Source organism: Alligator mississippiensis, chromosome 13 (genome assembly GCF_030867095.1).
Source record: "Alligator mississippiensis isolate rAllMis1 chromosome 13, rAllMis1, whole genome shotgun sequence".
Lineage (NCBI taxonomy): Eukaryota > Metazoa > Chordata > Crocodylia > Alligatoridae > Alligator > Alligator mississippiensis.
Window position 1 is genome coordinate 57,272,182 of NC_081836.1, and position 16,007 is coordinate 57,288,188.

General features: G+C 60.2%; 1 protein-coding gene across 1 annotated transcript; it reads left to right on the forward strand.

Annotated features, from left to right (window-relative positions):
• Positions 1-1,598: 1,598 nt before the first annotated feature.
• On the forward strand, positions 1,599-15,730 carry LOC102568261 (testis-expressed protein 2). The gene is made up of 11 exons (XM_019494524.2): positions 1,599-2,969; positions 3,430-3,630; positions 3,883-4,201; positions 5,376-5,617; positions 6,733-6,879; positions 7,771-7,870; positions 8,851-8,983; positions 13,034-13,171; positions 13,552-13,794; positions 14,264-14,384; positions 14,662-15,730. Exons 1-11 carry the CDS (start codon positions 1,620-1,622, stop codon positions 14,749-14,751), a joined length of 3,084 nt encoding a protein of 1,027 aa, XP_019350069.2. The 5' UTR covers positions 1,599-1,619; the 3' UTR covers positions 14,752-15,730.
• The last annotated feature ends 277 nt before the right edge of the window (positions 15,731-16,007 follow it).

A 16,007-nucleotide genomic window follows, 5' to 3' on the forward strand; every position in this document is an offset into this window, starting at 1 on the left:
ATGAGCGCGTTGCAAAAAGGAAGGATCAAAGGGACGTATCCCCCCGTTCAGCCCACTCCAGCATCCAGAGCGGTCCTCTTCTCCCCGTCTGCTACAAGCAATGAGAGGCCAAGGCCATAAAAGCAGAGCCGTATTTATGGGCTGGTCCTGTCGTGCCCCTCGAATCGAGCTGCCGTCTTCATTGCAGCGCAGAGTCCTGGCACAGGCAGCCCCCCGCAGATCAGCTGAAGTCCTGAGTAAGGACTGCAGCGTCCAGCCCCATTTGGTAATTGCCTCCGGGTGATTTATCCCTGTCGTGAAAGCTTCAGGCTTTCCGTTTCTGCCGCCTGGGTCCTTCCCTCCCCTCGCCCCCCTCTTCTTCATTGCTCCCTGGCAGGCCTGAGCGGGGTCTGGATGCGAAGTGTCAGCAGTCGCAGGGAAGGGATTGAGCAGAGCTCAGTCTCCACCTCTGCTGACTCAGGGCCCAGAGGTCGGTCCCGCTGGACGCGGCTCTGCCAAGGCTTTGTACCTGAGCCAGCTCCTTGCCGAGGAAGTCGTGGCCGCTGGCGCACGCAGGGGAGAGCCACGCTTGCCCTTGCAAACATGCTCTGGGCTGCAGCCTTCCTGGGGCACCCTGGGCTCCCGCTGCATCGCAGCCCAGCGCTGGGATTTGGATGCCGATGCTTCGGTGAGCTTACTGGCAGGGATGGGAAGAGCCCAGTCCTAGCTGCGTAGGGCACGTCCTGCCCTAAAGACCGGGGACAGAGGGGTACGGGGCTTGGGGCAGCCGTGATGGAGAGGCGGCGTCCGCGGGCGATGGATCTGGGAGGTAGGGGCAGGGGGGCTGAGCCCAGGGTGGGGGTCATTTCCATCCAATCGATTTAAATCAGTGGTCAGGAAACCTCGATTTAATCGTTGTTTTCTACAAAAGGTGCGTTCTTGTCGGATAGCCTTTATTCATTGCACTTCTTGAAACTGCGCTTTTAGAGAGAGGGAAAGGCTTGACCGTGTGTGCACAGACTTGCAGAGAGATAATAGGGCAGGCGGGCGGGTAACCAGGGCTGTTAGCTCTCCTCCCCATACACCGCTGTCATCAAGGATGTTATCTCTAGAGACAAATCCACAATCTGAGACTGAAACTAAGCATCACAGAGATGCTTAATGGGGTCTCCTAGACTGAGCACTGAGTCCCATTGGATAGAGCGGTTTTCTTTAATCTATAGAGGAGCCGCTGGGAGCCCCAGAAAGGCTGGCCCCTAAGATAGTCTGCAGCCTGTTGTGACCTCTTTATAAAACTTTTCTAAAAAGGTTACAAGAATATATTGTCTCAAACAGTATATCATTAGAAGTCATGACCCCTAATTCCATGATGATGTATGTCTTCGAGCTTTAAAATATCTTAAACTATATACGTTTATTGTTTTTAAAAAGCAGCTTTAAAAAATGTTTTAAAACGATTAAATCAAAAAAATCTGATTTTTTTCAATTGTTGTTTTTGGAGCCAGCAGTTTGCGTGGGAACAAGGGAGAGGCAGCCCAGTCCTGCCAGGGGTGCTGGGCCCATGAAATGGGCCGAATCCTGCTGATTTGGGTGTCCTTCTCTCCTCCTCACACAGAGCCGGCGCCCCGATGAGGTGAGCCATGTCTGACCGCGCCGGACCCGCCTCGGACCCCGAGGGGTCGTCCTCAGCCTCCTCCTCGTCCCCCGGCTCCCCGCAGCGAGACGCCACGCCGGCCGGCTCCCAGGGGATCCTCATCCAGCTGCCAGGCGCCAAGGACGGGGCGGACTGGGAGAGCCCGGAGGGGAGCGAGCTCATCTTCGCCCTGGACAAGGATGATGAGGAAGGAGCTGCCCACTGCCCGGAGGAGGCTGCTGTCTGCGTGGACACGGGGCTGCCGCAAACCCACCCCCAGGCCGCCTTCCAGCTGCCGTTCCCCATGCCTTCCCCACCGGAGCCGGGCTTCCTGCCCAACCTCCCCTTCTGCAGCCTGCCCGGCTTCCCGGGGCAAAGCCCCCCGGCGCCGCCCGGCTTGCAGGCATCCTCGAGCCCCCGGCCGCTCATCAACCTGGTGAAGTCCCTGTCCACCGAGATCGAGCCCAGGGACAGCTCCGCGCTCAAGCCCCAGCCCCTGCTGAGCTTGGTCAAGTCCATCTCGACCGAGATCTCCCGCCTGGAGCCCGAGGTGACGCCGTCCAAGTCGGACTCCAAGCTCCACGTGCACCGCTGGCGGCAAATCACCCAGCCCAAGGGCCGGAACGGGGACTCGCGGACGGCCCCTTCCTCCCCCAGCGTCTCCCCCTCGGACAGCCGGGGCAGCTTCTTCAAGGCGCAGGAGGCCAAGTTCGAGGACACCAAGCGCCGGTTCTCCGAGGCCATGCAGGAGCCCCTCAGCCGCCTCAGCAAGATCATTGGGGACGAGAACAACGCCTCGCCCAAGCACAAGCCCGGCGCCGGTGCCCACGACGTCCTGTCCAGCCACAGCGGAGACCCCGCCACCGCGGAGGCCAAGGCTTCCCGGGTCAGCCCCGCCAGAGCCGAGGGCGCGGGCAAGCCGAGCCGGAAGAGCCAGCCCAAGGACTGCGTCCCTTGGGGGCACAGGTGGGAGCCGACCTGGAACTGCCGGTACGAGATCTGCTCCTACGGGGACGTGATCCAGGTGGTGGAGGTGGAGCCGAGCGAGCGCGGCGTCGAGGATGCCCGATTGCTGCCGGCCCCGGATGACGAGCTGCGCCCGGGCCCAGCCTGCAGCGTGGTGCCCTGCCAGACCCTGGCTTTCATCGCCATCGCGGCGTACAGCTACTTCATCCTGCCTCTGCCCTCCTACCTCTCCGGCCTCTGCCTGGGGCTGGCTTGCGGCTTCCTCCTGGGCTTCCTGCTCATCCTGTTCCTGGTGCCGCGGCGTTCCCTGTGCCCGCACCGGGCGCGGGGCCGGCAAGACCAGCTGCTGGAGCAGCTGGCGAGGAAGCCCCGGGACCCCCACATGCTCAAGGTGAGGGGAGATGCTCTCGGGGGTGGAGGTTGGAGCAGGTCGGTCCAGCTCTGGGCAGGCGTGACTCCCGGGACAGTGCCCCGAAGGAAAACAGGTGCCTGGGTGCTTGCTAGTGCTGCTCCCCACCCCAGGTCAGACCCACGCCCCCGTGGCGTGCAGAGACCCAGGACTAGGCTGTCTTGTAGGGACCATCTCTAGGTGCTATCATCATTTAGGAGCCCCATGGAGATGTCACACCCCTATATCCCTTATGCACACCCACATGGTCACGCCGTGCCTTCTTGCACACACCCGTTCTCTAGTGCAGGTCATCACGTGCAATACAGGGGTTCCCCGGAGGGTGGACACGACCCGCTGAGCACCTGTCCCCTTCCATCATCCATCCACGCGTTGCAATAAGTGCAACTAGCACGTCCAAGCGGGTGCGGAGGACCTGCCTCCCACAGCTTTTGCCTTGCAGAGCTGGATGAACGAGATGTATTTCTACGACCCCGAGATCTACCACCCGCTGCTCACGCACTCCGTGTTCGTGACGCTGGAGGGCTGCGTCCTGAAGCTCTCCTACCCCAAGACCAACCTTCCGCGCCGAGCCACCTTCGACGAAGAGCTGCTCGACGTGGCCTTTGTCAGCCACCGGAGCTACGACATGAGCAATGCCAAGGTGAGGTCTGGACACGGGGGCTCCGGTAGCATCACGGGGAGCAGCTGGCACAGGCTGAGCGGAGGCAGGGTGATCCTCCATTCAGTGTTTCCGTTCTCCAAAGAGGAATTCTCTTGAAAACCGAGTCCGTGTGGCTGGATAAGCCGTGGGATGGACACGTAGCTCCATCTCTATGCCCAGCCCCGTGGCCGATAGAGCAACCTGGGGTCCCCATGGGGAGGCTCTGTCTAACTGGTCCCCTTGGTGTTGCAGGTCTTTCTCTTCCCACCGGGCCTGGCTCGGAAGCGGATGTGGAACAAGAAGTATCCCATCTGCATCCTCTTCCCAGAGCACGACGACCTGGATCTCAGAGGCGCCGGCGAGCCCGACGCAGCTGTCCAGAGAGAGGAGGGCCTGCGAAGAGCTGCGGTGCCGGGCCCAGATGCAGCCACGAAGCCTCCCGGGGACCCCAGGGAAAGGACCCTCTATCTCTTTGGGAGGACAGGCAGGGACAAGGAGGAGTGGTTCCAGCATCTCGCAGCAGCCTCCTGCAAGGAGGTGCAAAGCCCCAGCGGCAGCGAAGTCCGATCAGGTAAAACCTGCCCACCGCAGCTCCTTTTGCATCTCTGCAAGCACAGCTGGAGCGAGGGAGGCCTGGGGGGCTCGTGCTGTTTGCTGGGAGAGCGAGGGCCGGCAGGTGCCACCCCAGGGCAGGACAAGGGGCTGTGGCAGCTTGTGGCAGCAGTCGGTCTGGCTCTGCACACAGGTAGAGAGATGGATTTAGGTGCTGCAGCCGCTCTGCAGGAGCAGATTTGCTGCCGTTTCACGTGCCGGATGACTCTGCCTGTGCATGAGATGCTGTGCACAGAAACGGGGGTGCCGTGTGCTCAGGCAGGTGCCAGGCAGCAGCGGATGCAGGCTGGGCGCGTGCTTGGTCCCTGATGGCAGACCTCACCACGGGCAGGTCTAGGATTTGAAAAGGGGGGTGCAGACGCTGAGGTGCATCACCGTATGGAGCGCAGCTCATATTTTTCTCCAGGTCCAAAGGAATTAGAAGCTTTGCGAACGTGCCCAGGGCATTATCCAGTCTATTATCCAGCCTTATTATCCAGTCTGTGATCAAAGGAAAAACAAATCTAACTTGATTGGCATGTGGATTCATTTACGATACCACGCATTATGTGTTAAAAAAACCCGGAACAAACGAGGCAAAAGCAATCAAAAGACGCTGTGTCTTTAGCCCTGTCATCATTAGTGAAGCGCCTGTCTCTTCAGATCCCTAAAGCAAGGTCGAGCCTTCTGGAGCATCTTGCCGGTACACCCAGTACTTTACTGAAAGTTATTTCCACACCTGAGCTAACGCTCACCTGAGCTGTTGCTGTTTTCACCTAGCGTTAAAAACAGTCTGCGGGGCTGTGAAGTAGGAGCTACATTAGCAGGAGGGACTCAGAGACAGCAGAATAGCAGAAGAAGGGATAGCTGGATTAGGGGAACATTAATGCTGTTAAAATACTGCGCCTCCAGGCCTTGCTGAAGTCTAAGCCAGGCCCTGGCTTGCAAATGAGCTCCCGCACCACTCTGTGCCTCAGTTTCCCTGTCGGCACAAAGGAAATGGCTTGACAGAGCAGGTGGAGACCGGCGCTTTGAGAGGGAAGGGTGACTCTCCGGTATCCTGCTCTTCCACCTGTACGAGCTCCCCACGAGCTCTCCTGCTCTGTAAATCCAGGCTGCCGCCTGCGCTGACACCGGCTCTCTCTCTTTTCCAGGGCTTGGGCCAGAGCAGCTCTCCAGCCCTTCGGGGAAAGGGGTCGGCAGCAACGGCAGCAGCCAGAGCAGCACGGAGGACATCCCTTCCCTGCTGAAGCCCAAGGATGTCGTGGGGACCATCCGGCAGAAGCTGCTCCTGGATTACGGCGCCTACATGTCTCGCCTGGTGCAGCCGGACGTGGCGCCCAGCCCGCTCCCGAGCCCCTGCGCCAGCTCTGCGGGCAGCCCGACCCCCAGGAAGGTGAGGCAGGCCAACAGCTCCCCGCTTCCAGAAAGCCACGTCCTCTGAGCAGCAGACGTGGTGGCATTCACCAGCCCGCCGGCCTGGGCGCGGACTCCCCAGACACCTTCGTGTGTGGAGGAGATCCGCTCTGCAGCCCCACGTCAGCAGGAGAAGGGTCCGGCTCCATCCTCTCTGCAGCCCCCCTGGCAGGGAGGTGAAGGCTGCTATTCAATCCCCCTCGGTCTTCTCTTCTGCAGACTCAATCAGCCCGGTTCCCTCAGCCTCTCCTCAGCAATCCCCAAACCATTTTCACTGCCCTCCACTGGACTCTGCCCAATGTATCCACGTCCTTTCTGCAGTGGGGGGCCACAGCTGGACACAGCACTCCAGATGTGGCCTCCCCAGTGCTGGATAGAGAGGAATAACCACTTCCCTCGATCTGCTGGCACCGCTCCTAGCAATGCAGCCCAGGATGCCGGTCGCCTTCTTGGCACCACGGGCACGCTGCTGGCTCATCTTCACTTTTTTGTCCGCTGTCCCCCCAGGTCCTTTTCCGCAGAGCTGCTGCTTTATCCAGTCGGTCCCCGGGTTGCTCTCTTGTCCGATGCTCTGTGCACACAAGAGTCTGGGAGCCCTGCTAACAGGCAGGTCCATCAGGCTGGCCGGGGGCGCTCAGAGCAGCCCGCGTGCCCTTTTTGGGGGAGACGTAGTGAAATCACTCGATTCCCCACTGCCTATTTACTGCCCGCACCGGGCCTTCAGCCTCGGGGTTTGTGCAGCCCACCAGACCGGTGTTGCCTGGTAAATATGAAACACCCTCGGGGTGCTGCCGCCTTAGCTTCAGGAACGAGAAGGAACCTTGTTCCTCTCCAACTTACAGTTGGGGAAACTGAGGCACAACACAACTAAGCACCTTGTCGCAGGCTTCACAGGGTAGCAGTGCCAGGCAACAGGTGTCATGGCTCTTCTCTGCCCTCACCCCGCATGCCTGCGTTTCACCGCCCGCCCTAAATATAGCCCGTGGCATGCAGAAAGCTACCGCCAGCTGCTTCGACCTGCGAGGCATTTCCTGATCCCTTCTGTGCTTTCTCTTAGCTGCTCGCTAGCGTTTGTTCTCTCTCGCTTGCCCTCAGGTCCCTGGGGACGTGGACGGCAGCAGCGAGAGCTACATGGCCTGGATGAATGCCCTGGTTGGCCGCATTTTCTGGGATTTCCTGCGAGAGAAGTACTGGGCGGACCAGGTGTCCAACAAGATCCAGAAGAAGCTCAGCAAAATCAAGGTGAGAGGCTTCTGCTCCGAGCTGAGCCTTGGGGGTCTCCTTTGTCTTGATGGTCACGTGTACAAGTGCCCGGAGGGAAAGCCTGGCCCTAGCGCAGCGATTATGCGTGATGCATCCATCCCACGGCTGTAAGAGCCAGGGGGGGGTTTACCCATGCTCTCAGTGGAGTTTTGTTGGTGGTTTCAGTGGGAAGAGGATCTGGCCCTTTACCTACAGCCCATCTTGGAAGATGGATGTGCTGTCCCATGAGCCAGCCGCCCATACGCACACTTTCTCAACTCTCGCATTGCTACGAAACCTGGTGGCGACGGCTCCAAAGATAAGGATAAGGGCTTGCTAGGGAAGTTGCAGAGTAGGATGCTTCTGGGGAGGCCTCGTGCCAACTTTGTGAGGGCTGGGACCCTCTCAGTGCCGGGGACGCCTAAGCTGCACAGCAAGGACGGGACAGGGAGCCCTGAGCGTAGCAGTGTGTCCTTGCCCGGGGACACGGCCAGAGGTGCTCTGAGCCCTTCTCCGGATGTCACTTTGCATCTTCCATCTGCTCCAAGTCCGTCCATTGTTTATGCATTGCCTGGTTTTAATTTAAAGTTAATCAAGAACGGCCCCTGGGGCCGTGCAGCGACTCTGCTCCAGCCAGACAGAGGCGGGTGTTTTGGTTTAAAGACCAGCACCGGCCTGAAGTGAGCAGGACCGAGCCCCCGACACACACACATGGCTCAGGGCTAGGAAAGCCCAACAGTGGTCGGGCCAGTCCCTGGCCTCAGGTATTATCTGCATCTGGAATAACGCTTGCCGCCGGTCCCTCTCTGAGCAGTGAGAACCAGCTTCCCTGCCACATCTTCGTGGAAGTCCGATTGCAATCACCTCCACCTTGCGTTTGCTCCCTCCTAGCTCCCGTACTTCATGAACGAGCTGGCGCTCACTGAGCTGGACATGGGGACGTCCATCCCCCTGGTTCTCAGTGCTGCCAACCCCACCATCGACCGCCGAGGTAAGGGGTCCTGCCATGCCCCCGTGCTTATACCATGGCTGTGCGTGAGACCCCCCAGATGTGCGGCTCTGCGGGGAGGGCTCCTTGCCTGGGTCAAAAATAGAGCATGGAGGTTACAGCCTGGAAACGAGACCCAGAAATTCACTCCTTAATGCCCCCCTTCTGACTTGGACCCCCGTTGTCTCCATTAATCCCCCCTCGGGGAGCTCCCTGCCTCCTGGCATTCGTTGAATACCAATGGGTGAATTTCCCCATCTGTGCCATGCAGGAACAGGGACCCTGAATGAGCGCAGGCGACCCCCGGGAGCGTGGCACCCCTGGCTTCTCTCGCAGGCTTCAAGCTAGAGATGCGCGCAGTCCCACGGGGGACTGTTTTATCGTTCCCAGTTTCACAGGAGAACTGGGGCCCTGCAGGTTGAAGGACTTGCCCGAGGCCACATGGAGGGTCTGTGGCAGGGAACGTCTTCCGAGTCCCTGGCGCTGGCCTGTCTGCAATGGAAGCAGCAAAGCCGCCGTATCAGCAGGGTGGGGGTGGCCAAGCAGGGGGGAGCCCACAGCCCTGACGAAGCACCCCAAGGCTACAGATTCAGTCTGGAGGCTCCTCCATGGCCTCTTGAGAAAGGGGCCCGTGGTCTAAACCTGCATCGTGGCAGGCTGGCATCACCGCTGCTGGCAGAGCGGCCAAGAGGCTGAATCAGCTATGAGTAGGCAGGGGATCTGGTGGAGGGTGGAGGCGGAGGGGATTACAGCTTCTCCGTAGCACTGTTCCTCCCCAGCTCGCCCCGGCACTTCTGATCCTGATCCCTGTGCCGCAGTATGGGGAAACTGAGGCACGGGGTGGTACTCGTGCCCAGGTCATCTGCATCTCTGTCCGCTAGGCCACACGGGGCTTCCCTCCCTGGCCCCGGCAGGTTTCGGCAGTGCACCCTGCTCCCCCCGACCCCAGCCCCGCGCTCACATGTGCCCCCTCCTCTCCGCAGGGCTCTGGGTGGATCTGGAAGTCACCTACAGCGGGTCCTTGCAGATGACCCTGGAGACCAAGATGAACCTGTGCAAGCTGGGGAAGGAGGCGCTGGCCGAGGAGAGCGGGCAGGCGGACCCCGGTGGGGAGCGGTAAGATCCCAGCCCCCATCAGGGGTGCTCACCCCGCACGCAGGGGCACGGCAGGGAGCTGCTGGGGTGCAGGCGGGGGTATCGAGGTAACCCCACCTGTGGTATCAAGCCCCACCGCTGCAATGAGTTTCCATCGGGCTCGTGGCTCCTCTCCTGAGTGCCCTGGTCTCACTCAGAGCTCGAGGACCCTGCATGGCTTTCCCATCCGGGGCGGGCTCCCCTGACCTGTTGGGCAGGCGGCCTGGCACCGCCAAACGGGATCAGCCCCTGCTCTCGTCATGCTGCCTTCTCGCCGGAGGGAGCGTCTTAGAGAAGAGCTGATAATCCAAGGCTGAGGGGAGGAATTGCGGGGCCAGCCAGCCAGCACTGGGCCAGAAGGAAGGACCCCCTGTTTGGGGGTGGGATTGGGCCAGCTGTGCCCAGCACCCTCCATTGGTCTGAACAAGGCAGAAGCAGCTGGGAACCTGATCCTAGGAAGAGAAGCTGTAGCAGGAACGGGGAGATTCATGTCATAACCAGGCGCTCAGCAGCACACGCCCCGGCTTATTGTCCTGCCCGGCTTATGCTTGGAGCCAGCCGCCGGCTGGCTACCCCTTAATCATCTCTCAGTGATCAGAACAGAAACTGCTCCCCGCTTTCAGCCGGGGGCGGGGATCCGAGCAAAGCTTTCTGTCTGCAGCTGCAAGCGCTCTCATCTCCTGCTGTCGCCAACGTGCAGCACCCAGACATTGCTGGGCATCCCGTGCAGTTTCCAGCCCAGGCATTGCTGGGCATCCTGTGCAGCACCCAGGCATTGCTGGGCATCCCGTGCAGTGCCTAGCCCAGGCATTGCTGGGCATCCTGTGCAGCTTCCAACTCAGGCATCGCTGGGCATCCCGTGCAGTGCCTAGCCCAGGCATTGCTGGGCATCCTGTGCAGCGCCCAGACATTGCTGGGCATCCCATGCAGTGTCCAGCCCAGGCATTGCTGGGCATCCTGTGCAGCTTCCAACCCGGGCATCGCTGGGCATCCTGTGCAGCGCCCAGCCCAGACATTGCTGGAAATCCCGTGCAGCTCCCAGCCCAGGCATTGCTGGGCATCCTGTGCAGCGCCCAGACATTGCTGGGCATCCCATGCAGTGTCCAGCCCAGGCATTGCTGGGCATCCTGTGCAGCGCCCAGACATTGCTGGGCATCCCATGCAGTGTCCAGCCCAGGCATTGCTGGGCATCCTGTGCAGCTTCCAACCCGGGCATCGCTGGGCATCCTGTGCAGCGCCCAGCCCAGACATTGCTGGAAATCCCATGCAGCTCCCAGCCCAGGCATTGCTGGGTATCCCGTGCAGCTCCCAAGCATTGCCGGGCATCCTGTGCTGGTTCTGGGCTGCAGACAGGGCACAGACTGACCGGCTAATGAAATACAAGCAGGTTTTGGGGTGAGGAGGGCCATGACCCAGAAGGGGAAATACTCTGCCCCATTGGAGGTTGCTCGATGAGTGTCGGTGCTCTGGACAGACATGGGGGCTGGGGCTGTCTGTTGAGGGAAAAGGGCTCATCGGAGCATGGGGCGAGGGGGACAGCACATGCCTGGAGAGAAGAGGCTGGGTCCTAGGGAGGTGATGCGGCAAAAATGGGCAAAGTCCAGTTGACGCCTGGACATAAAGATCATCAGAGCAGCGTCTAGATTACGGGCTGGAGTGACAGGAGGGCTGGGGGAGTGATTAAGAAGCAGGGGAAGAAGGATTAGGAGCTCTGCTCAGCCAGGCAGAGCACGGGCGAGTGCCACGAGGAGACATCAGGCAGGCGGAGATGCCGGGAGGAGATGGGAAACGCCGCCTGGCAGCACAGCTTCGGGGTCCAGGAGCAAAGACCTGCCTCTTCAGTGCATCCCCTCCAGCTCGCGCGCTCTGGGCTCCCATGGAGGAGGATGGGGATTTTGAGGAAACCACTGGACCTCTTGCCGTGGTGGGGGCTGCATGCCAAGGGGCCGGGAGAGGACACTGCCCCCCTCGCAGGTCACTTCAGGGCCCGTTTTCCTCACCGAGCAAGTCACGGCTTTGCTGCTCGAGGGAGGAGGAGGAAAGGGGCCGCGGCTCTGCAGTGATTTCCGAGCAGGGAAAGGGAGCGCCGAGCCCGACTCCCCCCCAGCACTTTAATCCACGCTATTCACACGGATCAGCATCGAGTGCTGCATCGCCCACCCCCAGCTCAGCTCTGGGGCTGCCGTCCACAGGGACCATGCGATACCCACTCTCCCACCGCTCCCCCGTCTCATGCCCGTATTTAGGTCAATGCCATCAGGGTGTTTTGTCTTAATGAGGCGCACAAGCCCACATCGCTCTGCAAAGGGCTTAAAATAGCAGCCAAGTCCTTCCTGCCCATGCAGCACCCATTTCCTCACCTAGGGAAGGAGTGGGGGGTCACGCCAGTGCTGTCGGGGCAGAGTGACTGGGTGCTAACACCCACTCGTGATGGGTATTGGCACAGCTGGTGGAGGCAAGGCGGATGGGTTTGGCCTCAGCTCCGGGTGCCCCCCCCGGCAAATCCAGGAGGTGGTGGGGAGATCTCCATCCTTGCCACCGCGGGAGGGTTCGAGGGCCCTGAGGGAGCCCCGCGTTTGCTCCTGCCCTCTCTACCCGCAGCAGAATCCCCCTCCTTCCCGCAGCTGAATCTAATATTCAACTACATTTTTTCCCCAGTAGAGAAAAAGCAAAAAGCAGGGTGGGAAAGGCTATGATGCGTGGGGGAAGCAGCCCAAATTCTCTCTGGGACAACTTTCCTGCCCAAAGCCAGGACCCGAGACAGGCCCCGAGCCAGACAGCGCGTGTCCGAGCTCCGGGGAGCTCGCTTCCCTCGACCTGCATCAGACCAAAGGTTGCCCACAGGCGCTCCAGGCAACTCGCTGGGGATGGTCTTTCGTAGCCTGGAGGGAACTGGGCTGGATCCTTCTGCCAGACCCGGCACCATCAGCTCCCAATAGAAACTGGTGCCTAAATCCCACCTGTGTTTCCTAGAGGCTGCAAAGATCCACTCACCCCCCCGTGCTAAAGCAGCGGGTCTCAACCGTTTGTGCTCCAGCCAGCCCCCCTTAGACTCATGAAAATACCCGTTCTTTGTTTTCACTCATTTTTTGACCCCAGAAAACAAATGGAGAAAGTCTTGTGTTGCAAAGAGCTCAGAAAGGCCACAGTGGGTAGGAATGCTTTTAACCCCAAGGACTCCCTCTGGGTTTATTTGCGAGTCGTGTCTGCACACCCAGCGGGGCTGACCCCGCATGGCACCCGTGTAAGGATCTCAGGGTTACGAATCGCTGCGCCAGAGCCTGCCTGGGGGGACGTGGAAACCATTTATAACGGCTCTGGGGACGGAGGCACGCGCGGCCTCTGCTCCCTGCCTTGTGCTGCCAGGGCAGCCAAATCAATTCCAGCCCTTCCAGGGGTAAGAGGACTCCAAAGAGCCTCTTGCCCAGTCCTTCCCCAGCCCCCAGACCAGCCCATCCTGGGCACCTCAGGCTCCATCTCCCTACTCCCTGCAGGAAAGCCAAAAGAAGTACATTAACTTTTTTTTTTTTATCCCCCCCAAGGAAAAGTAAGTTAAACCTAAAGAAAGCCCAGCTCTACCCCGTCCCCTCCAGGACCCCATAGGCTTAGCAATGCCTTTTGGGGGTCTCCTTCCAGCCTAGACCATAAACCTTCCCCCCAACTATAACATCTACACCAGGGCTTGCTGCATCCCTGCTTATATGCTGCTCCCCTGCTCCCAGCATGCTCTGCTGCCACAGCCAGCCAATCCCATTTATCCCAGCATGCCTTGGGGCTGTGTTTATAAAGGTGAGTCCGCAGTGCTGGGTTTGCAGACTTGCAAAGGGGTAGAGCGTGTGGCTGGTGCGGTGCGGTGCATTTGCATAAGGCTGCCTTACCCTAGTGCAGTGGGGAAGAGATCAGGATGCAAGGGCTCAGCCCTGCTGGTGTCTGTGCCTGGGCATGCCCTATGCAAAGGCTTGTGCAGGGTTGGGGTCCATGCAGCACGGCAGGTCCTCCACAGGCTCATGCCCTCCCTTGTTTTATTGGCAGGGTGAAGCCACGGGCCAATCTCTTGGCAGACAGCGATGCAGAGTCCTCCAGCGCTGGCTCCTCGGACGAGGAGGATGTCCCCGCAGCAGAGCCCTCTGGCGCTCTGGGAGAGAGGATCGTGCCCCCCACCACCGAAGGGTAAAGCAGGGGAGAGGGACCTTGCCTTGGGGTGGGGTGTCTGCCAGGGGCCATCGGCATCACAACAGCTGGGGAGGGGTTGATGCAGTACTGAGTCCAAAGGTGAGATGCAGCCTCTCTCAGGAAGATGCTAAAGAAATCTAGCAATGGGAGTGGATGTGGGTTGGGATGTGCACGCACTTGAGTGCATCTCACCCCTCCTGCCCTCCCTATCGGGGTGGCCCTAAGCAGCTGTCACCTGTCCCTGCCGGCTACTGGTGGTATGTCGGACCCCCCTGGGAAGGGCTAATGAAGGGGCTTTCCAAGCATGGGTGCAGGGAAGGCCACATGTGGTGAGGTCTCTGCTTGGCCCACTGCCTTAGCACGGCTCCATCCTGCAGGCTGACGGCCCACCCTTCCCCGCCGCTGGGCCACGTCGGGGGCAACAGCACCAGCCGCAAGATCCTGCGCTTCGTGGACAAGATCGCCAAGTCCAAGTACTTCCAGAAAGCCACCGAGAACGAGTTCATCAAAAAGAAGATCGAGGAGGTGTCCAACACGCCGCTGCTGCTGACGGTGGAGGTCCAGGAGCTGTCGGGGACCCTGGCTGTGAATGTCCCTCCACCCCCAACGGACCGAATCTGGTAGGAGAGCCCGGGTCCCCACCTGCACCGTGCACCCCGGCTTTTCCAGCCCAGTGTTTAACAGGGCATGGACAAGGGGCAGGGGCCTGAGACGCTGGGGACCCCAGGTGGGCACAAACCCTTGTCCCAGATCAGAGAAGAGATGCATCAGGGATAAGGGAAAATGCCTAGCCCTTCTCCAGTGTAGACTCTGTGTTCAAATCTCCAGCTGGCTAATAGCTAGGGACCGAGTGCTCTTACTACTTGGTGGTGGCTGGGAGGCCCCCGCTCCCAGTGCACAAGTGGCTACACCTTCCATCAGCGGAGATGTCCCAGCTTATTCCTTAATATCCTGACGATACCGAGGAATTCTAGCAATAAAAGCTTCACGGGAGTGGATGTGGGCATGGGTGTGCGTGCACTCGAGCGCATCTCGCCCCTCCCATCTCCTGGACGCAGCCTAGCTGGTAACGGCGTCTCGCCCCTCCAGGTACAGCTTCCGGCTCCCGCCCCAGCTGGAGATGAGAGTCCGCCCCAAGCTGGGGGAGCGGGAAGTCACCTTCATCCACGTCACGGAGTGGATCGAGAAGAAGCTGCAGCGCGAATTCCAGGTATGCCGGGGTGGGGACAGCTGGGCTCTGGGCCACCTGGAAGGGGCTGGGAGCCCAGGGGTTTGGCTGGAGCGGTGCCGGGGGGGCAACACCTGCAGAGCCTCTCCGGAGTCCCAAATGAGCCCCAAATGGGCACGATTGGGCCACCTGGGAAGCCAAAAAACCTGGAGTGGTCTCAGGTGCCAGGTCCCTGTGGCGTAGCAGGGCCTTTCGGAGGCCGTCCGACGCGCTTCGTTGGTTTGAGCAGCGATTCTTAGGTCGGTCTCACTTCCCCCAGAAAATCTTGGTGATGCCAAACATGGATGACCTCATTGTGCCCATCATGCGTGCTGGGATGGACCCCCGGCCGCCCGCCGCGGGGCCCTGAAAGGCCGGGCTTGCGCACAACAAGACGACGGACTCCGAAGGTTGATTTTGGGGCCTGGATGCTGTAGAGGACTGGGGCGGTCGCTGATGGGCCCTGCTGAGCTGGGCTGGGAACTGCCTGCCTGCCGGAGCCGGGCGCCAGCCTGGATCTTCGTGGTTCATCTCTTCATCTTGTTTCCAGCATGCCTCGCCCCGGCTACGGGACCTCTCCTTTAACTATCCGCAGCGCAGCAAGGGCACAAGCCTTCTCACCCGGCGAGGGAGCAGAGGGGAGAAGAAATCTCCTCCTCTCCTCCTGGGTCCCTGTGGATTCCTACACCCACTTCAGGCCAGGTGGGAAAGGTCCGTGGCTGCGGGATGGGCTTGGCATGGTCCTGAAATGGGAGCTCCAAGCTACCAGGACCCGAGTCGGCACCGGCCTTGGCACGGAGCACCTGAGTCTGTCGGGAACATTGCAGGCAGGAAAGAAATAGAGACAAAACCCCTCCCTTCCCTCCTCCTGATACCCAGTAGCTGTGACTGGTCCCTGGCCCCCTGCACAGTGGGGTTGAGTATCATGCCCTGCTGGAAGAGAGCATGTGGGTGTAAAAGGCTGTCTGTGCATCTGTCTGGGGTACACGGCCCCTGTCCAGGAACATGCCCGTAATCCCCCTGCCCTGGGGCGGAGCCCTAGGAAGGCACCCTGTCGGTCTCCTTCTGGTGGGTCCCTTTGCTCCAGATGTTTTCCTGGGGTCATGCATGCAAACCTCCAGCCGTCTGGCACATGTCAGGGCTGGGCAGAGGCAGGAGCATCCGAATGTGAGCCCGGGGGCAGCGAGGAGTGGAATGGTTGCCTCCCCCGTGCAATAATGGCATTAGCTTCTGGCCAGGGAAGTCCCCAAGCTGCGTGCAATCCAAGGGCTTTGCAAACCTCCATGGGTGTGCTGGGGCTGAGCAGGGTGGGCTGGCACAGCCAAATAAAGGTTTGCATCAATCTGTCAGCCTGGACATGGTCCTTGCTCTTTGCCAGCTCTGTTCCTCCCACCTCCTGCCTGTGCTGCAGTTACAGGAGCACGGGGCTGGGAGGGGGGGGGGGGGGTTTCCTGAGCCCATAAGTCCAGTCCCTGCATTCACAGGCCATGGCACCCCCCAGATTCCTCCTTCACCCCTCCTTTGCACAACTGCAAGACACAGAACAGCAAGAGCCCATACGACAGGCTCCAGGTAAGAGCAGGAAGACCTCATTCATCTTGCTGTGCCGGTGGCCTAGCACCCAGA

Coding starts and splice junctions, on each gene's coding strand:
- LOC102568261 (XM_019494524.2), top strand. CDS start 1,620: ATGTCTGACCGCGCCGGACCCGCCTCGGACCCCGAGGGGTCGTCCTCA. Junction 3,631..3,882: donor ACGACATGAGCAATGCCAAG/GTGAGGTCTGGA, acceptor TTGGTGTTGCAG/GTCTTTCTCTTCCCACCGGG. Junction 6,880..7,770: donor AGAAGCTCAGCAAAATCAAG/GTGAGAGGCTTC, acceptor GCTCCCTCCTAG/CTCCCGTACTTCATGAACGA.